This window comes from Centroberyx affinis, unplaced genomic scaffold, assembly GCF_046629955.1.
Source record: "Centroberyx affinis isolate AG114_WGS23_722 - 3 ecotype Tasmania unplaced genomic scaffold, CSIRO-AGI_Caff_v1 ptg001876l_1, whole genome shotgun sequence".
Classification (NCBI taxonomy): domain Eukaryota; kingdom Metazoa; phylum Chordata; class Actinopteri; order Beryciformes; family Berycidae; genus Centroberyx; species Centroberyx affinis.
Genome location: NW_027280249.1, coordinates 17,760 through 45,000, shown reverse-complemented (window position 1 = coordinate 45,000; position 27,241 = coordinate 17,760). Strand labels below are relative to the sequence as shown.

The 27,241-nt window shown below is 44.2% G+C and overlaps 2 protein-coding genes across 2 annotated transcripts in view; both read left to right on the top strand.

The window, feature by feature from the left end:
* The window catches only part of LOC139653112 (uncharacterized), a 12,973-nt gene extending 6,454 nt beyond the window's left edge, over window positions 1–6,519 (top strand). Inside the window, 7 exon segments of the mRNA XM_071530065.1 lie at window positions 138–209; window positions 741–1,574; window positions 2,100–2,290; window positions 3,017–3,708; window positions 4,187–5,458; window positions 5,510–5,768; window positions 5,771–6,519. Of these exon segments, the coding sequence (XP_071386166.1) occupies window positions 138–209; window positions 741–1,574; window positions 2,100–2,290; window positions 3,017–3,708; window positions 4,187–5,458; window positions 5,510–5,768; window positions 5,771–5,812 (3,362 nt within the window). The 3' untranslated portion in view covers window positions 5,813–6,519.
* A 166-nt stretch (window positions 6,520–6,685) lies between these two features.
* LOC139653111 (zinc finger protein Xfin-like) lies at window positions 6,686–25,598 on the top strand. Its single transcript, XM_071530064.1, has 10 exons — window positions 6,686–7,035; window positions 7,565–8,582; window positions 10,444–10,685; window positions 11,821–12,420; window positions 14,928–15,707; window positions 16,644–17,476; window positions 23,260–23,443; window positions 23,739–23,803; window positions 23,906–23,999; window positions 24,093–25,598. The coding sequence occupies exons 1-10, from the start codon at window positions 6,753–6,755 to the stop codon at window positions 25,136–25,138; spliced, it is 5,145 nt and encodes a 1,714-aa protein (XP_071386165.1). The 5' UTR covers window positions 6,686–6,752; the 3' UTR covers window positions 25,139–25,598.
* Window positions 25,599–27,241: the final 1,643 nt, after the last annotated feature.

The following is a 27,241-nucleotide window of genomic DNA, read 5'->3' as shown; positions in this document are numbered from 1 at the left end:
AGGAGAAAATGATATGAATGACATGTTGGGGCTTTCCGCTTTGCCAGAAAGGATCTCTGACAGTGGGTTTGAAGTTGTACTCGGTTCCTCCACCCTCACTCCACTGTCACATTTTAAATATTTTGTTTTTGTTTCAGAGAAAGAACGGCCGGCTCTGAGACCAGCGAGGAGCATGGACTCCCTCAGCAGCCCGGCCTTTCCAGACGAAGGTAATACTCATCTTTCTCTTGCTGGTTTCCTCTAAAATAGCTTTCCCAATAAAGCAAACACTCTGTGACTATTGCAGAATGACAGACAGAAGAATGCCATGAATACTGTATTACCTCAATTAAAGAATCCACTGATTATTCACAAGGATCAGAATCTGAGATAAAATGTGAATGTGAATCTACAGACTGAACAGAAATGTCCATTAGATGTTTAGTTTTAACCTGCTGGGAGAACCAGATGGGTGGAGTTTGCAACGTCAGCACAATTCAGATAGTGTCAGATAGGTTGTCAATCACTGAAAAGCATATTCAAAATTTGAAATACTTTGCTGTGATTGTCCTATGAGGTAAACCCCACCCACCTGGTACACCAAGCAGCCTAAAACAAAGGCTAAAAATTATTTCCAAATAAAATCTCTGGTACAGATGTTTGTTAGGATGCAGATTCACATTCATACTTTTACTCAGACTGAACTGTTGGAAAAAGTCGAGTCTATTTGGCCCAGGTCTTATCCGTCTTTTATACTCCAGGTTCCAGACACAAGGCCCACCCTTCCCAGCGCCCTCCATCAACCCACATCTCTCCCCTCGCCGTTCCCTCTCCCCAACCTGGCGGCGAGGTCGGGGCGTCTGCCAGCAGCGGATACGCCGTGACCTACCGCCGGGGTACGGGGGTGGTCAGCGGGGGCGGGGGCACCCAGGGCACCTACAACGCCCTGGACCCCGATGGGTTAGGGGCCACGGGCGGCGAGGGCCATCCGCACCCGTCCAGATCCCCGGGACTCTCCACCAAAGTGGGCCGACGGGCCGCCATGCACATCACCGGGCCTCACCTGGTCACCGTGCCCCTGCATATCACCTCCAACCTGGCGCTTGGGGTGCTGCAAGGGGGCGGGGGGGACAGAGTGATCCACTGTAGGAGGAATAAGAACGCAGGGGACAAGGTGGAAGGAGGTAAGGAGGGAGGAGAGAGGGTGGAGCGGAAGGATGGAAGAGAAACGGAAAGGAAGGAGAAAGGCGGAAGGGTCGTCGTGGCGGAGGACGTGAAAGAGGACAAATATGATGGAAGGAGCGTGAAAGACGAGGAGTTAGAGGAAGGGAAAGGGAGTACAGCAGTGGAGGAAACGGCTGAAGGAGTGAAAGAGGAGGAGAAGGAGAAGGAGGAAGAGGCGGCGGCAGTGGCGGCAGTGGCGGCGGTGGCGGTGGCGGCAGTGGCGGCGGTGGCGGCGGGAGAAGAGCGTCGACTGAAGCCGGAGCCTGCAGCGGGAGGCGGAGGCGAGGGTGGAGAGCAAGGTGCCAAACACCTGAATTCCAACACGGAGGAAGATGATGATGAAAACGCTGACGACAGTGACCTATACATGGGTAATTTATCTTATTTCATAAACATGGTCACCTATTTTTTTTTTTTTTGGGGCATTTTCACCTTTATGCACCTTGCATTGCATTTACATGGTTTTTACATTTATTATTATTTTTTGCATTTACCTTTACTTTAAATACAACCACAAACACTGATTGGATAACTGTCACTAAAGGAAATAAGGTCCTAACTGACACTAACACAAACAGAGACTGACATCAGTGCAAACCTCATTTATGAGAAAAAAACAGAAATTTGGAGTTCTTTTTTCGCAAATTTCTGAGTTTAATCTCCGAATTTCTGAGTTTTTTCTCAGAAAATTATACCCCCCTCCCCCTGGCTGTGGCAAAAACAAATACATTCACCTACAATGGCCCTAATACTCTGCCGTAGATCATTACACTCCTTATCATTGATTTATTTTTATCTTGCAATCTAGGAATCCTGTTCTAATGTTGCACTGTCTTCTTGTCACTCTGGATGTACCGTAAGGTAATCTCTAAGCCCAGCCTCTCTTTTGGTCACAGAAATGAAAAGTGCAGAGCCCGTTACAGCAGCTCCAGATTCCCCCCTGTCAGACTCGAGTGTGTGCAGTGTGTCGGATGTGTCTGATATCCTCAACTCTACTGAGGTGGATCCGGACGATCAGGAGATGTCTGGATACGTTCAGGATAACTTTGACTTCCTGGACCATATGGACTGCAGCGTCTCCATGCAGGTGTGTGTCTGTGTGTGCTGATTTGTCTGTGTATTACATTCAGATGTGGGTCAAGCTGTATTTGCTGGTGTCATGTGAAAACCTCTCAACTTTAATGTTTTCACTTGACTTCAAGGATTACATGGTCCACTATGGGTTGAAAAAATTCTCAGACCTCTTGGGCTGATGAAACCCTTAGAAAGCCTGTTGGATAATGTCAAAAATGCATGGTGGTCAATCTGAAAACAAGGCTGTTTTCTTTGTATCTCCAAAATATATGTATCTTTTCAGGATCTAAGATAATTTTTCATTTGATTTTTATGCTCCCTGCAGTGCAAGATGGCAGGATTTGCAGCATAGGACAATACCATGAGTTCCAGAAAGTGCAACCCATTTGAAAGTTCATACATTTTTCCGTCATTTAAGTGACTGACAACTTATCTGACACTATCTGAATGAGCCTGATGTGGCAGACTCCGCCCATCATGGTAGTCTGTAGAAAAAAAAAAAGTGGTTTTCATCCTGGTCCTCACCATCCAGAGTACTGCTAGTTTTCTATCACACCAGGTAGTTAGTTGCATTTACTCTGCATCCCTAGGTGTAAATCAGTCCCTGATTACCGCATCATCAGGGAAAAGTTGAAACTTCAGTTTGTGGTATTTGCAAATACTACTGAACCCAGATCTGAGTTGCTTTCACACTCTCTCTCTCTCTCTCTCTCTCTCCTTTCCACCTTCTCCCTCTCAGATGAATGAGTTCTCTGTGGAGCCTCCCGGTTTCGAGGACGATGAGTACGAAGACATGGAACAGCACAGGCCTTCCCCTCTTCCGCAGGACGCTCCGGAGCTGCAGCCGCCTCCGAGCCCACACGCACACACACACACACACACACACACACACCTGCAGCCAGACACACACAGTCAGACCCAGTTAAACTCACACAGGCCGCTCAGCACCGACGCACACGGACGACACACGAAATCCCTCAGTTTGCCTTACATGAGCGCGCCCTTCCTCCCAGCCCAGTATTCCTCTGAAGAAGAGGTTGTGGGCGATGACAACGACGATGACGACGATGATGATGATTACAGTGATGAGGACGATGAGGGAATGTTCTGTCAAAGCCTTCCGCCTAATTACAGTTTCCACAATCTGACCTGGCCTGGTCCAGTCACTGATGCGGGCAAAGTCTCCTCCCCTTCCCTATCTAACAGTCACACTGTTGATAGAGTTCCTGTTGGCCAATCACAGAGCTCTGAGGGCACAGAGCTCGAGCCATTGGACGCTGAATTTTCTGTATGTAAAGAACCACCTATAAGAAATCAGGGAGAAGTGAAAGATGAAGAGGGACTGGAGAAGAAGGAGCAAGTAAAGGGGGAAGAGGAAGATAAAGCTGACCAGGAAGAAGACCAAATAGAAAGAAATATGCAAACACAAAGGTAAGATTGACTGATTGGTTGATTGATTTGATTGATTTTAGGTGCCCAGCTCACATATCCATACGTCACATTGCAATATGTGTTTATAACAAACATATTACTAAACAAACTCAGGCATCACACATGTGCTTTGCTGTCAATCCTACTTGACTTTACTTGCAACAAAGAATTCACCTTGTCTGAAGCATATTTTGAGTCTTTCATAATCACTTAACCACAAAAAAATTGCAAAAGTGGAACTCGTTTTGCTACACAGTACATTTCTCAGCTCAGCATATAAAGAACAATAAATCATGACATTTCATTTCCTCCTAAACCGAATAACAGAAACGGGTTTTGTTCACTGAATCTTGTCTAAATCAGCACACCGAAATGCAGTTTTACGAAAAAGAAATTCAAAAAGCAGGACAACTTGTTCTTGTTCTTCATGCCTAGTTTATAGACCTCTAAACTGTCTTCATCTGTCGTCCATCTACAGCACAGCGGCAGCAGAAGAAGAAGAAGAAGAAGAAGAAGAGCTCCATGCAGTTGATGCCGGCTTCGTGGAAGATGATCCAGGTGACACAGAAAAATCTCTCACTTCAGAATCAGCAGCGACCAGCTGTGTCGAGTTTCCCCTGCCAGAGACTGAGGACAGTGATGAAACAGTCAATATGGCTGACATGAGGGTCAAAGACCAGAAGGAAGTGGTTGAGAATGGTAAAAGCGACTTGGATGATACCATGTATGAAACCGATTCCAGTGTTTTGGTTACGCTTCCAACTTGTCATGCGACTTCTCACGCTGAGACTGTTGATGTTTCAGCAAAAGTTTCCAGAAAATTATCTGTGAGGGCAACAGAAGAGCCTAAAACCAGTGTTAGGGGGGACAAGGCAGGAGAGAGCGATGAGGGAGAGGAGAGTAAGGTAGAAGAAGAGGTAGAGGACGGATTTGGAGGAAAAGAGGAGGCCGCGGAAATAAAAGAAAGAGAAGAGAACAAGGAAGGCGAAGGGATACCCGATGAAGAGCAGGGAGGTGAACTTTGTGGGACGGGCTGCGAAATCTGGGACGAGTTTCAAGAAGTTGTATGTGCAATCATAGAAGACCAGGAAAGTAGGAATGCTGAGAGGAAAGAAGGGGGAGATGACAGAGATATGATAGGAGATGCGGTCAAAGTTAAGGAGGAAGATGAGCAGATAGAGATGGAAAAGGCAGGTGATCTTAGTGAGGGGATGATGAGGCAGGAGGAGGAGGAAGGAGCGGTCATCAAGACAGAAGTTAAAACAGAAGCCGCGGAAGAACCGATGGAGACTTTGTTCATCAAAGAAGAAGACAAGAACCCAGAGACGCAACAAGATTTAGAGAAACAAGAGATTAATTTGCCAAAGGGAAGTGAGTCAGATGACGGGAATGAGGAAGGAGACAGAGAACTCCAAGAGAAGCGTGAAGAGAAGAATGAGGAAGGAGATTCAAAAGAGCAAGGACAAGAGAGCGAAGGCAAGGAGAGAGCCGGGGAGCGACCTCCGACACCGCCGGGCGCAGACGGGAAGGAGGAGCGGCCGAGGGAGGTGAAGTCCGGCGTCAAAGAATCGAACGGGGCCAAGAGCGAGGAGAGCGACTGCAGCCGGGGAACGGAGGCGGGCGTGGGGAGAAAGCTGGTGGTCTCCAAGCAGGCCGCCTCTAAAGTGTACCAAGTGAAATCGGTGCCGGTGGTGCCACCCAAGCCGCAGCACTGCCGACTCACCGCGCTCAGCCTCCGACAGCAGCAGCAGCAGCAGAAGGAGAGAGAGAGAGAGAGGGAGAGAGAGAGAGAGAGGGAGAGAGAGAGGGAGAGAGAGAGGGAAAACTCGGCGAAAGTCGCATCAGAAACGGAGCGAGAGAAATCCTGCGCGGCGGAACAGGGAAAAGACGGCGAGGGGGAAGACGAGGGCAGAGGGAGGAAGGAGAGGCAGGTGCTGAGGGAGAAGAGGAGGGGGGACGGGGACGAGGGCGGGACGAGGGAGACGAGTAGGAACAGTCCCCTCAGCATGTGTTTCGACGAGGCCGTCGCCATAGCGACCATGAGGCGAGGGAGGGAGAAGGAGAGCGAGAAGGAGAGGGAGCGACAGAGGGATTGGGGATATGAAGTACAGTGAAGGGTGTTTCGGCCGTCTGTATATTGAATTAAACGGAAACTGTACAAAATACAGTTTGTCTACATGTAGCATAAAAGCTGTATTTTTACTGAAGTGTTGCCTTATTGATTTAGGATCTTTTTTTTTTTTTTTAAATATAATTTGCATTTACAACTACAGTATTTTCTACCCTAATGCTACCGAGAAGTGTAGGTGTTTGTGTGTCATGCACAGACTTGATGACCTGTCAGGCAACTAACATCACATAGGCAAACTAATAATATAGTTGCAAGCTGTTCATTTAAGAAAAACCTCAGGAACTGAAAGTAAACAAACCGTGAGCTTGAAATGATAAGGCTGTGTCTGGGTGGAGTGCAGCTCTGACATACTGAGCATCAAAGATTTAAACATACCATCTGGCAAAACTGATGTAGGCTACTATTTATCTTTTTAAATATTTAACTCCAAAAGATTCGTAAATATATGAAAAATAATAATGACACCACACTAGCACAAAGATCAGAGATACATTATGGATAACTCAATTTTGATTTAACCCCCCCCCCAAAAAACTGAGATAGATCCTTATAATTTCAAGCTCACAAAATACTGTTCATCTGATAATATAGCCTATATTATAATGCATTTGAAAGAGCAGGGTTGTTAAATGGAATGTATCATTTATGTTGAATATCTTTCCAAATTAACCATTTTTTGGTTTCTGTGAATAAAGTGAATTTACAAAGGATGGTGTTTGCTGGTGATCATTTCCCCCCTTCTTCACGTCTATTAGTAGAATTACGGCGGTCTTCTCTTAAATCACTTCCGCCCTCCATTTTCCCGGACGTAAAACAAAATAAAGCGGCTGGCTAGGAGGTGTCACTGGAAACCCTGAGTGGTGTACGGCCGAGGTAAAAAAAAATTGTTCCTCCAAAGGTTTCAGTCGGCAGGATGTCTTTCTCTTCCTCTTTCGGTACGCAGGTCGCAGCAATAATGGACGTCCTGGCAAAGGCAGCGGTCGCCGAAATAACCAAGCTTGTGGACGACGGGACTGTCGTTTTCAGACTGGAGATGTGTCGGAGAGACAGCGAGATACAGGAACTCAAAAGAAGTTTGCAGCTGATGGAGGTTGAACTCTGCAAAGCGCAGGAAGCAGCAGCCGAAGCGGCCGCAGCACGAGTTACCGAGGAGAAACAAGAGCAGGCAGCAGCCGGGACTCAAGTCTCACACAGAGGTGAGAAGCGTTTACCACCGATGCGTTCCGTTCCTCTGCACGCCAAACCCTATTAAGAAATCTGGAAATGAAATGTTATCTTGCTTATCGGCTAAGTTGAAAACGTGATAGAACATAACTTGTGACCTTTTATGAATCGTTATGATCTTCTGCTAAATTCGGCATATAAATGAGTCACCGTTACAGCACTTAATTCAATAAGATCTCAACTTTTAAAATGGATCCCCACTTCTCCCTACGGCCCTGGAAGCAGAATGTGGGAATAACGGTCGAAGCAGTTCTAAAAATTGAACTTTTCCTAATTTATTCCAAATTAAAGAGTGAATCCTAAGTATTTAGGAAATGTCTTATGTCATGTTCTATCAGGTATGCTACCTTTTGCCAATAATCAATCAACTAAAAAGCCAGAGTTTTGAATGGAGTTTGGTGGCTTGGTTCATTTTGTTCATTGAATGGGCATATTGCTCCAATTGACACCTCTGTTCTTGCTCAGTTGGTGTTAATGTGCACCTGTATTTCCTTCTTGCAGCTGACCAGGAGGATCAGGAAACACGTGCCATGTTTTTGGACTCAGAGCCTGTCAGTTCACTCTGTGAGCCTGGACACCAGACAGAAGACAGCAGGGACTTGAGGTCAGCGGTGAAATCTGAGCCAGTAGACAATCTTGCCACCCAAGAAACGACAGACAACACAGGGACAACCGATAAAAACGTGTACTTTGAACTGGAAGAGCGAGACAACCCACTCTGGCCTCCTGGTCGTGGCATGTTCGAGGAAGCCTCTGTGGAACCGGAGCATGCAATACAGCAGTGCTTACAGATTTTCTCCTCTCAAACCGAGCAGTACCCCACTCACAGTAGCACAGAAAGTTCCTATAAGTCTTCATCGACTGCAGCGGAGAAGATCGCAGATGATTCGTTCAGTGCACCCATAAAAGTAGAGCTAGAGATGCGACCAGTGTGTGTGGGAAGCGCCACATCCGAGTCCCATCGCAACGAACAGTTCAGACACATCTCGCACCCTGCAGTCAACGAGGAACAGTGCTTGCAGTCTACGTTGCAACAGGCGGGACCTTCATTAGCCCCGCCCCATGTGCAGAGATCAAGACAAGCCGCTTTGGGATCCAACGCCGCGCACGCCGAAGATCACATCCTCAGTAGAAACAGCTTGAAGGCAAAGAGGCCGCTCAATGTGTGGAGAGCAAATCAAAAACTGTTCACCTGCTCAATGTGCAGCAAGGGCTTCCCCCGCCTGTCCCAACTGGAGGAGCACAGGTCCACTCACGGCGCCTTCAAGCCGTTCAGATGCCTCGAGTGCGGGAAGTCTTTCACCCAGAAGACCCGGCTGAAGACGCACCAGAGCGTGCACACGGGAGAGAGACCCTTCAGCTGCAAGATCTGCGGCAAGATGTTCTCCAGGCAGGACAACTGCCTGCGACACGAACGCTTCCACAGCGGACTGAAGCCGTACAGCTGCGGACAGTGCGGCAAGAGCTTCACGGTCCTCGGTAACCTCAAAATACACCAGGAGATTCACCTGAGGGGAAGGTAGCGCTCGGTCGCTACCGGTGCGTCATTCTCAGTGACGTCCTGGAAGACTTTGGAGATTTTGCACATGCCGTTGTATTGCTTAATGGGTTCATTTTTTGTTAAAGTTGAAGATTTTTCAATGAATGGCCATCTCTCAAATAAAACAAGTATTCAATACGACCATGATCATGTCTACCTTCCATTTGAGGGGGGAGGGGAGGGATGCTGGTAGAGGAAAAACTTGATTCTGCTCTAGCTATTCTGCCTTAAATCCTCAAAACTGAAGAAAAAACTAGCAACCAAAGGGTCACCAAGATAAAGCAGAGATTTTAAGGACTCCACTGATGTCCAACATGCTGTCAAATGGTGTAGAAATCAACTGAATATTCAATTTAGACATGCGATACCCCATTTCAAATTATTTTCATTGGTACATGAGAGAGGATCGAGCATTGATCTAAGCGTTACGTAGTGCATTTTCTCCTTTGAACTTCATTAGTAACAGATGAGACATAAAAACAAAAAAACACTCACATTCATGTGTTATGATGTGATGTCTCTAAATGTGACAGCGCCAGTTTTCTATTTTTACCTCACTGTGTAATCATAGTGTTATGAAACAAACGGTTTGTACATGAACAAGATGATTTTTTTTTAATCGGTTAAACAAAAAGTGCTTGGTGTCTGACGACTGAAAGGAACAATTTTTGCAGGAATTTCTAGACATCAAAAGTTATTGAAATCTAGTCACTGCATGAGCCTTTTCCATCTGTGTGTGTGTGTGTGTGAGAGAGAGAGACAGAGATAGCTAGATACTGGGCCATCTTTTGCAGTATATTTATTTAACATGTAGTTTTTGCTTTTGAATTGTATTGAAATGGGATACTGTTTCTCTCTTTCCATCTGTGTGTTTGTCTGTATTCACACCCCATATCTCAGAAACTCTAGTGCTGACTTTGACAAAAGTTGGGGAAATTACGTATGTCTTGCCAGGAATCTCACATTGACAAAATTACATATTGGCCTCAAGGAGGTGCTGTAGTGATCAACTGAGAAGTTTGACCAAGTGAATCTCCCTCCAGTTAGATTTTCCATAATTTAAGACTTTCATCTCCTAGTGTTCCATTTTCATATGTAGTAAAAAGTAATCACTGATAACTGTACACAATCTATATGATCAGAGGAGTCGCTCCAAATTCTGGGCCCCCTAAACCCAATCAATACGATACAAATTAGATATAAAATAAGAAACTAATCTAATAAATGAAAAATACAATTCAAGGGCATCAAGTTAGTTCATACGGGGCTAAGGTTTTTGTCCTCCATAAATAATAATAATCTGAATTTAAGGTTTTACATTACATTAAAAAAAGAAAGTTAGATGTTCTGTCGTCTCTGTTTCCACAACTCTTAAATACCACATTACATTTCAGTCTCAAGAATCATTTGAAGGATAGATATTATTGAGAGTTTTGAAATGCACTTCTTTTACTTTTACTTCTGAGTGTGTGTGTGTGTGTGTGTGTGTGTGTGTGTGTGTGCGGGAACTAACCTTTCAGAGGAAGCGCCTGGTGGCTGAAGCAATGTTCGCTGCGCGTTTCGCCTGTATTTACGGTATCTGTGTCATCACATCCGTAAAACGAGAACGGCTGTTTATTCTTTGTACCAATTAGCTGCTGCTAGCGGCAAGCGGCACACATTAAAATAAATGCTCGCTAAATTGTTGCGCTTTGCAACAATTGCAACTTAAACGCGGCGGTTTCACCAATGGCCTGTTTCGGTTAGGGCGACAAAGTTGCAGGCGCGCGCAGGACGGTCGGTTCACTTTCTCGTTTTCAAGTTGAAGCCTTCACATCTCTGCTGGGTTTATAATGTTGAGTGGCGTTGCTCTCCGGGCTCAAATTGCCTCCATTATCGATGCCCTCTCCAAAGCCGCCGTGGCAGAAATTGGCAAAGTTGTCGAAGATGGCATGGTGGTGTTACGGCTGGAAATGTGCCAGCGGGAAAATGAGATCAAGAGCCTGAAGAACAACATCGAGGTTCTCCACAGTGAGTTGAGAGCAGCGCAGGGAGCTCAGGACAGATCCGTGTCCCTTCGCCTTGAAAACCACGGGAGAGATGGTAAGGGACCAGATTGAGTTGACCTACAGAGCAGCAAAACTCACTTTATCTACCTTTTAGGCTGGCATCAATCTTAATGAGGTTAATTCATAGAACACAGCATACCAAGTAGTATAAAACTGATGTAAGTTTTATGAGGATAGGGTCTTTCAGGGGGGAGGGAGCATAAATCAGTGTTTTCTGAAAATATAACTGACCTTGGGGGTTGCTTGCCTTATGAGGATCAGTAGTTTACCTGTGCCCAGGGTCCCAAGTTCCCACGGTCCTATGTGCCCAGGGTCCCAAGTTCCCAGGGTCCTATGTTGCCAGGGTCCCAAGTTCCCACGGTCCTATGTTCCCGGGGTCCCAGGGTCCCAAGTTCCCACGGTCCTATGTTCCCGGGGTCCCAGGGTCCCAAGTTCCCACGGTCCTATGTTCCCGGGGTCCTATGTTCCCCAGTTCAATATTCTGTTAACACACATTAACCCTCCTATTGTGTTTGGGTCAAATTTGACCCGTTTCAAGTTAAAATATTTCATAAATATTATCCAGTTTTTTTTTAAAATTGGAACTAGGCTTTAAAACAGCTATATAAACACAACAAAATCAATGGTTATCATTTTATTTTATTTTGAAGGTCTCTAACCGTAACCCTAAACCCTAACCCTAGAACTGGGGAACATAGGACCCTTTGTCATGTTCGCATTATGTGCCATATAAATCTGGGGAACATAGGACCCTGGGAACATAGGAATGACTCCCCACGGGGAATCAAACGGATGTAAGTTTCATGAGGATAGGGTCTTTCATGGGGGAGGGAGCATAAATCAGTGTTTTCTGAAAATATAACTGACCTTGGGGGTTGCTTGCCTTATGAGGATCAGTAGTTTACCCAAAATTTCACCTTTTACAGCTTCAATTCGTATTCTCCTTTGTCTGTCCTGTTTTTAATCCCTACTAGCAGCACTGCCAAAATAACTTGCAAGACTGAGATTGTCATATCTATACTAAAGTGACTGACTTGCTTTGACAGACTTAAACAACACAACAGCAGTCAACTATAAAACTAGTGATTACTATTTTAAATCTAGCCAAATACCACGTGAAAGTAGAGGCTAATAAACTGTGTTGAAAGTTTGCTGTTGTCTCTCCACAGACAGTAAAAGCGGCATCAGTGAGGAGAGGACCTTACTGGACAAGGCGCACGCCAATGAGGACCAGAACGGCCTGTCCATACCCGAGGTACAGGTGAAATGTGAACCCGCAGAGGAAGGAAGCGAAGAGGCCGGGGGAAGACCGGACCAGCTGGGAGAGGAGCTGGTTATGTTCGAGAGAGACGGCGAGCAGTGGGGACCCAGAGCGCACGACGAGACGACACCCAACAACTCGGATTATTTAAATTTAGGGCAGAGCTCGCTGCCGCGTCTGCCCGAGTCTCCCTTAAACACCGGCCTGGCTGCTCCTTGCGCCGGCGGCGGTGGCGGCGGGTTTCAGCAGAGCCCGTTCACCCGCGGCCTGCTGGGTTACAGTCAGTACCGCAACTCGTACAACACGGCGCGGAGGAGGACCGCCAAGAGGTTGATGTTTAAGAAAGGCTTCGTCTGCCCGTACTGCGGGAAGAGCTTCGAGCGCTCCGGACACCTCGAGCGGCACAAGCTGATTCACACGGGCGAGAAACCGTATCGCTGCGAGATCTGCGGGAGACGCTTCAATCAGAAGTGCAGCCTCAAGGAGCATATGAAGACTCACAGGATCTGTAAGTGTCATTAGGCTTTTGGCCGATATTCGATAATATAGAATATCGCGATATTGCATGCATATCTCGATATTTCGGCCCACTTTTAAACTTATAAACCTATAATCTACTAGTGGTAGGACAGTAAAAAAAACATAAGTAATCATAGTTGTCGTGAAAAACTTGTCATTTTACTTAAAGTGGGTTCCCTTTTCCACAATCACAACCACAGCCTTCCTATCCTGTAATGTTGGAAGCTACTGTACACCAGAATTTCCTTCGGGATCAATAAAGACTATCTATCTATCTATCTATCTATCTATCTATCTATCTATCTGCCCATTTTCTGGGAAATAGCAGGAATGAGCAAATTGCACCAAATGGCCATTGTTTCCTCCTGTGCTTAGTAAGATAAAATTTCTAGGATATTAATTATAAGTGTTGGTAGTTATAGCCTTGAAATTTGATGTAATTTAGAAGAAATAAAATAAAATGCCAAAAAAGGGGGGGGGGGGGAACACACCCACCCCATGAATGTCGATAATATCGTATATCGCAGTATTTTGGTGGGACAGTATTGCTGTATTAATATTTTGGATAATTGGATATCACCCAAGCCTAATTGGGATTATTGCAGTTGTGTTTTGTGTAGCATGATATTCCAGCCAAGCCTCCGGGTGCAGCAGGTTAGAGAAACTGTCAAGGTTGCCAGTTCGGATCTCTACCTTACAGTTGCTAACCCTGAGCAAAACACGTCATCCTCAACTGATCCAGTGAAGCTGATCAGCGGCCAACAGTAAAATATTCTGGTGGTACTTGGCAGCTTTCAGGTGTAAATATAGTTAAATAGGCATGTGAAGCAGAGCGTTGCTGGAAAACAGCGTGTGTGCTCAGTCAGCAGTCTCTGGATAAATAGAGGTTTAAAAAAAATGATTAAATTGAGGAAAGTAATCCCTGGGTGTCACTTTAGTGTGTTTGGTGTCCGAGGAGAGATTCTCAAATAGTAAAGAGATTCTTCTTTCCACTTCCCTGCACAGCGAGGTCAGAGCAGAGGGTCAGCTGCCGACCGTCGCCCCTGGACCTGGAGGGGATTTACAGTCTTGCTCAAGGACTCTTCAGCAGGGTGGGATTAGGGAGGATCACAGGGTCACGGGGGGTCAAACCTGGGATCCTAAAGGTTGAAGGATGGTCTCTCTCTCTCTGTCTCTCTCTCTCTGCCGCCTGATTTATATTCAACTGGGCCGCCGTATTAACGGTTTGATTCAATACGACACACTTCAAGATATGTTAGAAAAATATTCAAATTCATATTCAGCCCTCAGAGGGTTAAAGAGACGTTGATTAATGTTTAGCTGGTTGTAAACCATTAAGAGATGAGAGGCTGTTCATAGAAAAACGGACATGGAGAAGCAGTAAAACTATCAGCAAGGACTTTGAGAACCCGCCAAAATTCCCTAACACATGTTGGCCTGTAGTGTTGAAACGATTAGTCAATTAATTGATTAGTCGATTGACAGAAAATTAATCAATTGTAATTTTGTTTGTTTTAGTCATTTATCAAGTAAAAATACCAAACATACTGGTTGCAGCTTCCTAGATACAAAGATTTTTTAAGATTTTCTGTTTCATATCATCATAAAATGAATACTTGGGGGTTTTTTTTGGCTGCTGCCTGGTCAGACTAAACAAGCAATGTTAAGAATCACTTTGGGCTCTGGTAACTTGTGATGGGCATTTGTCCTAGCCCTAGTGGCCTGGTCGTGTTATTGTTTGACCGCCACCTCGGAGTCTTGGTTGATTTCACAGTTGGAAGGCTCTGCTGTGACATTCCTTGGAGTCACAGTAAGCAGAGAAAAACGGTGTGGTTTTAGGCCAGGACAGGAGGGAATGGGGGATGGTGACTGGAAAGAGTCCTACTGACAGCTGTGTTCTTCTGACCGGCATACGAGCCGGTCGGGCCTTTTCTGGACTGGTGCCCCAGGCAAGATTTTGAGTGCCCCCGTCAAAGTTTATTGGATGTTAATTATTGGGGTCACAGCACAGTTCCTGTCATGCAACAATGAAACAAATGGTCAAAACTCATATTCAGAAAGTTCAAATGATCCTCAAGACCTCCAAGAGACCTTGCCTAAGCCTTAGCTAATCTTTAGTTCTGCTAATCTTTGGAAGTGCACTGGCATGCTGCAATTTGCTGCTATTTGTGCTTTAATGGTGTGTGAAAACAATCAGTGTAATCATCAACGAGGAACCCATGACAAGAATGCAAGCAGACTGAAATGAAAGACGACTTTATCTTTCCAACAATACAAAAATATGTATTTTGAATTAATTTTATGGCTTCAATTTAAGTCTATCAAAATTTTTACATATCACCTGCTTGAATAGATTAATCGCACCCTTCCCGTACAACATATGCATAGTTTGCTGCTTTTGAAAGGTTAAAAGCTAATAGTTGAAAGATTTCTCAGATGTGGCTGGTAATACATCATGAATACAATAATGCTTATGACTTCTTTATATATTAACAGGTATTCAGCCAGGACCTATTGAGATCCAGGTGGCCGAGCAGAAGCAAGTTCCCGAAGAGAAACCTTGCACCGATCCTCGTCGCCCTGAGGAAGAGAGCCAGAATCCAGTCGAGGACGGCCTACCTAAGAATGAGGACATTCTCCCAACACCCGTCCAGGTGAAGTCCGAGCCCGGGGAGGAGAATGTAGCACAGTCGCTGTATCACGGAGGAAATGAGCAGACGAGGGAAGGACTGGACAACCTCGGCGACGACTTCACAGCGTTTGAGAGAGACAGCCAGCAGTGGATGTCCAGAATACACGGACAAAACAACGCAGAGATGAGCAGCACAGAATATCTCAGCGGCTCGGCGCAGAACTCGACGTCCTTCCCGGGAATAGCTCAGTTACTTCCACCATCAGTCGAAGCTTCTTGTAGCACCTTCTCCTTCCCAGGGAAACCATACGGGGAGCTCCAGGAGGATATGATCTCCCAGCCGCCCTACGGGTCCTCAGACGCACTGCTGATATCGAGCGACGGCACAGTTCACTCGGGCTTGCCCGGCATGGCGGGGGCCTCGCTGAATCACCACCGGCCGAGGAGAAGCAGGTCCTTTCAGGTGGTCAAACCAAAGAAGTGCTTCATCTGCTCGTACTGCGGCAAGGTGTTCGAGCGCGTCGGGCATCTTGAAAGGCATTTACGGATTCATACGGGTGAGAAGCCGTACGGCTGCCATATTTGCGGGAGGTGCTTCAATCAGAAGAGCAGCCTCAAGGGGCACATGAAGACGCACAGAAACGGTAAGAGACGTTGCGGTCGAAGAGTTTTGTTGAGATATCTACCGCTTGAAATAGATGACACCTACTCTTACAAAACTTACTTTTTCAAAATGTATTAGGGGAGTCTGATAAGTTTGACAAATTGATCCGTTTTACAGACTGGATCATCTAAGTCGAAGTGTTTTGGAATAGAGCTCTTTGAATATTTCATGAAATAATGTGCTTGTCTAATGATGATGCAGATGATGATGCATGTGAGTTGTAAGCTCTCTACACCAGTGATTCTCAACCTTTTTCATATCAAGGACCCCTAATTTACTACCCATTAGGGCCACGGACCCCCATTTGATGAGAGAGTGTCTCTCGGACCCAAATCTGAGAATATTTTTATTGTTCGATATGATTTTGTCCAGAATTCCATGACTATCTGTATTGTTGATAGAGAGATGACAGTGAAACTATGATCAAAACAGTCATTCTTCTACATTCTCTAATTGTGTTATCTTTGTGTAAATGAAGTAATGTTGAAGTTTACTTCATCAATTTTCTGGGGACCCCCTGGAACCCCCTCAAGGACCCCCGGTGGTCCCCGGACCCCACGTTGAGAACCACTGCTCTACACTAATCATTCAGCTGTGCCACCACAGCAACAAAATCACCACCACTGCTAGAGGAAATGTGAAATTAGCATATACAGTAAAATTAAGTCTACAGGTTTTCTACAGAACATAACAAACTGCAGTCACAATGTTTAAAATTTATGTTTTTACAACAATAAAATATCAAGAATGTTTTTAACTGCAACCTCACTGGATCCATATCTTGGGTCAAAACAAAGATGAATGTGGAACTAAAACTAAAATTCCTCCCAAACACCACTGCTGCATAAAAAAAATGAGGAAATGTTCTAGTAAACACTTGATGCTGATTTACTTTTCATGTCTTGTTTTCTAAAAGGTGAGAGCATAGAAATGCTGGAGGCACAACACCTGATGTTTAAGATGCCTGATAATCAACCATCCGAGAACCTGGCAGAACCCAAGACTGGACCGGCAACTTTAGAGGAACAGCTCCCCGGCTCCGGATACAGCGAGAGGGTTGGCGAACAAGCATTAATAGTAAAGCTAGAGCCAGACGGGGGGGATTTCCAAACTCTCGGCCAGTTAGGGAATGAAGATGGTACAGAAGCACCAGACCAAAGCCAGCTGTGGACATCTGGGATAGAGAAGAGCAGTGACACTCCTTCTCCAGTACCCGGTTGCTCTAATGTCACGCCACAAACTGCCAGTGTAGTTTCACACGACATCAAGTATCGCCTGAGTCCTGCCGGCGGAGCAGCGAGCGAGCAGAGAGGCTACGCATCGCCGAGCAAGGATCTGCCTTTTCTAGATAACAAAGAGAAGCTGGAGATGATGCAGAACAATCAGTACGCAATCATGGGCATGCAATCCAGAAGCTCGGATATGTTGATGGCACCCGAGATGCACGATCACCCGATTGCGGAGGAGGTTGCAGTGAATGAGTACAGCGCAGCCACTAACAGGACTCAGGAGGCTAGTAGTGTATTTGAATTTGACATGACTGGCTCAGGCAACCTGGAGGACAACTGTAGTGTAGACGCAATCAAGCAAAATTGCTTTATATGCTCAACTTGTGGGCAAAGCTTTGACAGTTTCAGTCACTTTCAGAGACACCAGTGCAAAAATATTGGTGAGCAATCCTTCAGCTGTGAGATATGTGGTAAGATTTTTAATCAGATGAGCATCCTGAAATTGCACCTTAAACTCCATGTAGATTAAGCTAATTTGCGGTCCACACAATGATGAAAGTACGTTTCGTAAACAGACTTCATCAGATTCGTTCATAGCAGTCAGGAAAGTGCACAAGTCCATTTTCTCATCGTCGACAATTCAGTGCGTGGTCTAAACGAATGTTCGAATATTTGAATATTTGAATATTTGTGCGTGCCAAAACTTACAAAGGCTAAAGCAGATCATGGACAGAAGGCATCACTTTCTGTTCTCTACAGTACTGATGGGTCACATATCTTTAGCAATCTTGTTGGCAGAGATACTTTCAGTTCAGCTTCTGTTTTGCACTACATAGTTGGTTCCACCCTATTCAAATTATGTTAATGATGTATCTCAGTATTTAAAAAAAAAAAAATGGTTACGGCCAAATTACAAAAGTCAGTGTTGATCCCTGCAAACAATTATGGGAATATTCGTTTTTTTATGACCCATAGAATAGAAATAAAAGAAAAATAGAAATCCTAATAGAGATGACGCATATTTTGTTGTTGCTGTTTGGACACGGTAAAGATAAGTATGTAAACCAGTCCAAAGCGTTCTGGTGTTTGCTACAACTATGTCATCATTGTGTGGACTGTTCCTGCTCTAACCAGTTCCTGAGAACCGGCACCGGCGTCTACAAACTATGTAAGCATTGTGTGGATAGGAGTCCGTCCACCAGTTACCTCCACCTTTTTGTTCTCCTTTTTTAGATGCAAACTCATGCAACTCATTGACCTGTGAACTCACTCACTCACTCACTCACGGTTAGCCTATCTGCCCCCTAGTGGCCGCTAGGAGGCATGGCAGTGTCTGCAGACACACTGAACCAGGATCATTCACTCGCCTCTTCTCTGAAATACTGCTGAACTGTGTAGGCTGCTTCACATCTGTGACACTGTGTCCTTGTTTAGTTATAGCTGTTGCAGTGCTGCTACTGAAACACCAAGTACTTTTAACTTGTGCCGCTCAAAATAGGGTAAGCTGTCAGCATTGTCAGAAATATACAACAGTGCGTCCTTTCCATTGTAAGCTATGAGCAAGAAGTCTGCACTGTAACTGGAGGTTGCTGGTGGACACGCAGCCTCACACACTCATCATGTTTTACTCTAACACAGGGTTGAATGATTATGCTCAAAATATCACAATATTCTTGGTGGCATAACAATATTTAGCAGAATTTGGCTGATACAATACAAATTACGATCTATGAAAAGTGCATGGCTCTTGCATTATCAACCAATGACTCAACACGGTTTTCTCCACTATTCAGTTGTGTGTACTCTATGCCGTACTTAAGAATGCAAGTAAAAATGTGACATAGTTCTGCAGGAAAAGAAACATAGGATTTTAAATTGCCGGCTGTATTGTGATAATGCAAACCTTTGTCTGGATCCATATCAACATACCTTAAAAGCTCTCCTTTCGAGGAGAACGCAATGATGGTGCTTAGGATGAAACTTTGTTTTGGAAGTTGTTGTTACATGTCAGTTTCTAAAAATATTCATAGAACTGTTTACTTCTCCTGATACAACAGATGGACAGTAGCTTCATTTTAAAAGTCAAACTGGACAAGCCTTGCCCTCATACAGCAGCGTACTGTATACCTCATATTGCCTTTGCCTTTAATGTAAGTGAGCAAAATGGCTAATTTGCAGCAGTTGCTGTGATTTTGGTTCAGGCCAAAGTTTTAAAAATAACAGCTCTTTACCTCCCATGAACCAAAAACAGTGAAGGACAACATGATGACATAGGCTTTTTCAGCCAGCTGTTTTACTTGGCTAGTGTTTGGTAGCATTGATAAGGCAGGACTTCCAACTCAGTCGGCCTGTGAGAACACACTACAAGTTAGGTGAAAATGCTAGATCTACAGCTCATACACAGGCACCCTATGCATCATGCATAACTAAAGAAATGTGTCAAATACCTCATTTACCCAGACAGGGTCCCTGTAGTTAGGGGAAGCTTGGTGAAGTCATGGAATTTAAAAAAAAAAAGGGTTTTTTTTGTTTTTTTCAAGGCCAGGAAAATTTTTTATAAATTTACATGTGTAAAAGTCTTGAAAACATAATGACATTGCAGATATAGAGAGCTTTAGGTGATGTAACACCCTCTGGTGGCCATAATGGAGGTCCTCAGCTGTTGGGCAAATGTGGCCGTTGACTGGGAACTAATCATTCGCACATCAGTCGCTTTATTCAGATATCCTGCTGGCGAATTGGCTAAACACCAAGCCACAACTCGTAGTGTTTTGGGGTAGGGCTAAAGACAAGAATATGGAAACAAATCTCCCTTAGCACACTATTCACTTTTATTTATAATGTTACTGAATTGATCCACACCCACACCGCAACAATCTTTTTCTGATATTGTTTTCTAGTCTGGTTGTTATATATTTAGTCATTATTTGTGCACAGGCAATTGTCCACTGGACCTCCATGATGGCTCCAGATATGGCTGATATTTGTGACAAAACTGAGAATCTGTTATTGTTGGATATTGAATGCACCCATGGTGACCGTAACACAGGATCATTGAACTTTGAGGACTGGCACCTCTGCAGTGAGCAGGGTTCCTACAGTCATGGAAAATCAGGAAAAATGAATGAAATTTCAGAATTAGGCCTATGTTTTCTGGGTCTACATTTGTAAGAATATTCCCTCAAATAACAAATGTCTCAGTCAATAGTTGTAGCTATAGCCAAAATAAGCTCTGGGACAATGAAATTGACTATTGAAAAAAACAGACACGTTTACACAGGCACTGTTAAACATTGGTCATGATCAATGTCACTGATTAGTCAGGGAAACATCATGAAGTTTGATTAGTAAAATGTAAGGGCCCTGGATGAACTGCCTACTGTGAAGATCTAATTTGGTGGGAGCAGGTGCTGGACTTGGAAGGCTCATTACAATACTTTGCCAAATTGGCTTCAACACAACAAGGACACACAAAGAGCACCTGCCAAGGGCCGACAGGGCGACACTTATTTTTATTTACCATATGCCCTTTGGTGGACGCGTTTATCCAAAAACCCTTTATAGTATCATGAGTGCGTATATTTTTAGCATGGGTGGCCCCAATAGGAATTGAACCTTTAACCTCGGCTGTTGGCACCATGCTCGACCCACTGAGCAACACAGGACCAGTATGTCCAGTGTCACCAAGACAAATTCCTGCACATTTATTGTACTTGGCAACCACAATGATTCTGACTCTGAAAACCTTCCAGAAACTTAATGAGGAGAACAGTCTGGTTTAATACTGTGGTTCAACCCCCCCAACATCACTAATTAATAACAGGCAATCTGTTGGTAAATAGCATAACAAAGAAACCAATGGTAGCATGATTCAGGGGCATCAGAGGAATTTGCAGAAAGAGGTTGTTATATTAGAAATAATATAATGTTGTTAGATTACATGTTGAGGAATGAATGCTCGTGCAGAAAAGTTTTCTTCGATTATGTTTGATGTTCAGTTTTTTGTATTTTCAAATAAATTTGAAGTCTGCTCTCGAAGCCACTGTGGAGTCTTACGCTCTCCAGTTATTTTCATATTTGTCATTAAATAAGTGGTTTTGAAGTCTCAGCTGTATTAGATTCATTTGAACAGCAGTGTCTATCCGTTTAAGGTAAATGATTGAAAATGATCTTAAACATCTTTTTTTGTATGTTGGCCAACTGGTGCCTGCATTTCAATTTGGAGGTGAGCCAAACACAACTAGTGAGAGTTTCTAAAGTAAAGAAGCTGAGGTTATGACACAAATACTGCAGAAGCTTTTCTGGGTGAATCTTAAAACTCCAAAAATGACTCCTTTCCTTCACTACCGCCTGTCCCTTCCTTCACTACCTTCTCCTCTCCTTTCCTTAAATTTCCTGTCCTTTCCTTCACTACCTTGTCTCCTTTCCATCACTACCTTCTCTGCTCCTTTCTTTCACTACCTCCTCTCCTTTCCTTCACTACCTTCTCCTCTCCATTCCTTAACTACCTCCTGCCCTTTCCTTTGCTACCTTTTCCTCTCCTTTGCTTCACTAGCCTACTTACTCCTCTCCTCCTTTCCTTCACTATCCCCTGCTCACTTTTATTTCACTTTCTCCTCCTCTCCTTTTTTCACTGCTTCCTCCTCCCCTTGTTTCCTTCACTTTCTCCTCTCATCCTTCGTGACCCCATGATTGTGACTATAGGAAACTGATGTTCAGTTGCCATTCAAATAGTGAAAGACCAAAGTCTCTTTTGATGGAGAACGAGTGTTCTTCTAGAGTTTTTCTATCTATCTATCTATCTATCTATCTATCTATCTATCTATCTATCTATCTATCTATCTATCTATCTATCTAGTGTGCATCAATCATGTGCAGTACCTCCCTGATTATCCAATCATAACTTTCAGAGTAATGTTGATATGGTATATTTTAACACATATGGAATAAAAAAAAAAATAAAATTTTAATGAATATTTATTGACTTAAGGTTGCTGAAGAGCAGCGGCTGTCTCAGTTCTGTCTTTCTCACCTCGCCTCCTTCTCTCCTTCCCTTCCTTTCCTTGCCTCGTCTCCTCCAAGTTGCTTCTGGAAAAGCTTTGGGATGCTTCTCTCCTGAATCCCCTCAAGGCACAACCACTGATGTATGAACAGGTGAGCAGCACTATAGATAGAAGCAGAGGGGAAGGATGTGACCGGAAAGAAGAGGAAGACAGACTCCATATAGAGAGACTGAACATTCACGCGACTGTTAAATGTTCTGTCTCGTCCTTCTGAAGCTGCCAGAACTTCCCTGTATTCAGACAGTATGACACCTTTGTCTTGTCCTGTCACATATTTTCTTATTTTTGAGAAACAAATGCATGCCCATTAAAATAAACTTGTCTTAAATCACTAAAATGCTAACTGGCGAACAATAGCCGAGTTTATATTTTCCCACACTAGCTGTTTTTGGAGTTTTGTGCAGAAATGTGCACTGCAAATCTTTGGTGTTTTTCAAAATTGGACTCGGGAATGTTGCCAGATGCTAACGATAGCCTATAGCTTGTTAACTGTCATTTGTGACATAATTCCTGGCCTGTTATTTTGTGATTTGGGATGTGATTTTACACATCAAAGTTATAGAAATGTCATTGAAAAATGTCAGAGTAGCTAAGTACAATGTAAATGTCTCATCTGTTAATTTTCTCTCTGTGCAATTCATATGAAGAGACTGTAGGTCAGTGGCTTTTGTTTAGTAGTGACTTTTGTTTATTAAGCATCAAGTTTCACTCTCACTCAAAATATTGTTTTGGAGTATCATCCTCATTTGTGACTTTACTTGCATCTTTATAATTAATTTACTGTTATATTTGGCCAAATTCTATATTCATAAACTCAACAAATCCAAAGGCTATCGAAACACATCTATTTTTTTTTAATCTACCTTAATTATACACTAAACCTGATTTTTTTGGTGTATAATTAAGAATACCCCCAACATATTTTCTAATCTAATCTAATCTAATCTAATCTGATTTTATCTGAATCAAGTAATTTTTTTATGCTTATGCTGTTTCTCTTACCTTCGCTTCCGGATTTGAATACCACTTCGTTTCTATTCCAGCATTTACGGTAGATCACTCCGCCACACGGAAGAAAGGTTCCGGCTAGAAACAAACGGGGATGTAAAAAATTTTTGTAGTGCGTTGGTCTTTTTGCAATTCATTATATCGCTGCATGAAATGGGATTTTAATTCTTAGATGTTTTTTCTCATATAGCACCTTGCATGAATCAACATGGCAACGTGCATTCCTTTTCAGACCCAGTTATCCTCTATCATGGAGGTTTTGGTGAAGGCAGCAGTGGCAGAAATTTCCAAACTAGTCGATGACAAATGTGCGTTTTTACATCTTGAAATATCTCGAAAGCAAAGCGAGAACGAGATGCTGAAAAGGAAATTATTAATGATGGAAAACAAAAACGCGCAGTTGCAACGTGGTTTCGGTAAGTGGTCAGTGCTGCGTCTGTACTCATAATTGACGGTTCTTGCTAATTAACCTGTATGCATCTTAAGCCTTAACCATGTGATAACAGAGACTCTAATCGTGTTAATAACAACACAAAAATGATTAAAAGGCTTCAATGTAGGCTGCAGAAATATGATTCCAGTTAATGTTGGTGTACAGTAAGAATAGAGAGATCAGGGTAGCTTGCATTTGCCTTCAAAATAATATCTAAATTAAGAAAGAAGTGATGAGTTTTCTCCAACTCAATTGTTATTCTCCTGCTCTGCACCCAGAAAACTACATGGACAGAGGGACCGATTTGGGGAACAACTGTCCGCATCCCACTGTAGAGATTAAGGTTTGTTAATAAACGTCTGGATTCTTAATAGTTTGATTTATGGAGGAACATGAGCATGCGACTAATCAGCAAAAAAGTTGAAATTAATCTCTGTTTATCTAGTTTCCTGAGATCGAAGACGCCACTCTGTCATTCACAATAAAGGAAGAGAGTCCAGATGAAGTGCTTTGGAGCAGTGATTCTGCTGAGCCAATCGGTGAGTAAAGCAACCAGTGTAATTAAAAGAGGAATTTGGTTGAATTTGATATCACGGCCCCCTCTGAATTCTCCTAACATCTGTGGCTTCCAGGCGCTGCTATACAGTACTCCAATGCTTCAGCTGAGAGCCAGAGATTTGAGGAGGACCGCCAGTTAACCCACACAGAGGCCGCCAGTCAGAAGACTCCCAGTCAGTTCAGTGAGTCATACAACTCCGGCCAGCATGCAGAAGACATCAACGGCCTTCAGTTTGCAGTCAAAACAGAGAAGGAGGAGGACCAGTCGGGGTTCAGTCAAGATGGATGCCAACACAGCGCTGGCAAGCAGAATCATCTTCCTGCTGAATTTGCCATGGACGAAAGAGAGAATCAGCTTTGGTCGTCCATAATTGAGGGGAATGACATTGACGCTGGTTTTCCGGACTTCTCCAGCGTAGTAGAGGAATATTCCAGTACGTTCCCCGACCACGCAGACACCCAGACCACCGGCAAGTCCAATAGTGTCCCGCAATCCTCCTCACAGCGGCCGTGCAATGGGATCTACAACAGCGAGTATCAGAAGGATATTCCTCAGTCGTCCACGTTTCAGTCCAGACCTCAGGTTGCCCAAGACAGACAGAAGGACCAGCTGTACTCCCAGAGAAACGCCTCACACGCTTCACATCTGAGGCAGGCGAACGAACACCCGGAGCGGGACTTTGTGGCCGCGGATAGACCGGCGGTGACTCACTCGCACGGCGCGTTCACGACAGGCGGCTACCACCCGAACGCCCCGCACAAACCCAGCTCCGGCCCGGCGAGGGGCTACATCTGCACCCAGTGCGGGAAGACGTTCGGCCGCTTGCACCAGTTCAAGCTGCACCAGCAGAGCCACAAGAGGAAGCGGGCCTTCTGGTGCACGGTCTGCGGGAAGAGCTTCCAGTGCTCGTCCCACCTCAGCATCCACCACCGGACGCACACGGGCGAGAAGCCGTACGGCTGCGGGCAGTGCGGGAAGAGGTTCACCCAGCAGAGCAGCCTGAGGGTCCACCAGCGCACGCACAGCGGGGAGAGACCCTACAGCTGCTCCCAGTGCGGGAAAACCTTCATCCTCATGCACCATTTGAAAAGGCACAGAGTCATTCACACGTACAGCTGAGCCGATGAACTCTGAACTGGTGAGGTGGCGAGGTGAAAGACTGCTTGTTCCTTGGAAGAGAGACTCATGACCCCCCCAAAATCCAAATCAAAAAGGCAATGAAGGACAGCTCTTTTTGGCGTGGATATATGAAATTTGTGACAGTGCGCACAAACTTTGTATAATAATGCATAATTCTCTATGCAAAATCCCTCTGGACTGATTTTAAGACAAAATGTTTGCTCCTTTGTCGGACACTTGTGCTGTAATTCTTAAAACTTAAAAGGGAAACTGCACCCTCAAACAGAATTCACACGTGATTCCTGTGATCCACGTTAGTTCAGTATCTTTGTGGGAAACAACAACACACTTTCAAAGCTAGAAATCCAAAATAAAACAAGGCCTAATTTGTGGCGTCACCCAGACACCAATCTCGGAACCCCATCATCTATTGGTCTGACGATGATTAGACTCGGGGTGTGACGGCCAATATTTCGGGGTTTCCGGTGTAGCCAGCGGACATCCGGGCCAAGACTTCCTCTTCTGTACACCGGTCATTGTTTACAGTCCGATTAGCAACTTTAGACGCGAGAATAGAGTTGGAGTTGAGAGACGACGTCTCATATGCAGATATCTGTTTGTAGAGATTAGCGGAAATGTCGTCTGGACCTAAAACACCTACAAAAAGTATCGATGTTTGTGTATTGTGTGGAGAAACGTTCGACTCGTGTAATAAAAGAAACAAATTGCTTTCAAAGTCGGATTACAAAATTGCCTTTGAAAAAATTACAGGAGTTGGCGATTCTCCCGGGGCCGTATGTAACTCTTATAAAGAGCTTCTAATACAGTACAATCACAGCAATGAAGAAGCCAAAAACAGAATTGTGATCTCATTAGAGACATGGCTGCAAATAGAAATATCAGACAAAAATGCTGTGCACCATCAACGCCTTCCCAAGACAGCAAAAGACGTTTGTCAAGCAAATACCTTAAAGAAAGCCGTTGTAGTGATTTTAAACTGTTAACTGAGTGTAAACTGGCTGCTTGTGAAACAATCCGGTCGTAGACGTCGTCTCTCAACTCCAACTCCATTCTCGCGTCTCAAGTTGCTAATCGGACTGTAAACAATGACCGGCGCACGGAAGAGGAAGTCTTGGCCCGGATGTCCGCTGGCTACACAGGAAACCCCAAAATATTGGCCGTCGCCCCCAGAGTCTAATCGTCATCAGACTGATAGATGATGGGTCCCGAGATTGCCAAGACACAAAACCCTCCAGCTTTTCTGTTACAGTGACTTGCATCTTCTCTTCCAGACTCAGTTATGTAGAAATGAGCCGTATTTCATCACAGCACTAAGACTTTAGAGCCAGAAGATGCTCATTATCCCCATAAAATCACTCCTGTTTACTGTCACATGCTCCATAAAGTGGGTTTCCCATGCAAAGCTAATGAAGCACCTCTAGGATTTTTGCTTTAAAGTCAACATCAGTAGAATCCTGCCTGTCTTGTATCTAGCTGTGGGAGAGACTTAGCTCTCCAGGATCATAGGAATAAGGTGAGTATTATTCCCGGGTTGAATTTTCCCTTTAAAGTTCTCTCAAAATTCCTTGCTCTTTGTTATAATAATTTATATTAAAGCATCCATTAAAAATACACAGCTGGGCGTGTTCACTGCATCAACCAGACTTTTGTGATTCTCAGGTGGAGTACTTCATTCTAAAAGTAAAAACATTTCAGCGCGTCTGTGTGTCTAGTTTGGGACAACACACATTTGTGTTGCTTGTCAGTGTGTGTCATGAACATATGTTGTGTTGAAAGCTGAAACAAATGTGTGTTTTCTCAAACCTCACATGTATGTGTTGGGGGGTTGGGGGGGACAAACGTTGACATTTTCATATTCATTCATTCAACTTCTCATCAAATTACAATCTAATCCACAGAGTTCAAAGTATCATCCAAGGCTCGTTTGGCATTGTGACGGAAGTATGAAACGACACCAGAGGGCAGTGTAAATCTTAAGATGACGTAAGCAGACGTCCTGACAGTGGTCGTGCTGTCAGAACAGGAACTTCACACTTTGAAGTTCCTATTTACTGCAGTGTAATCGTTACCACCTGACTGCAA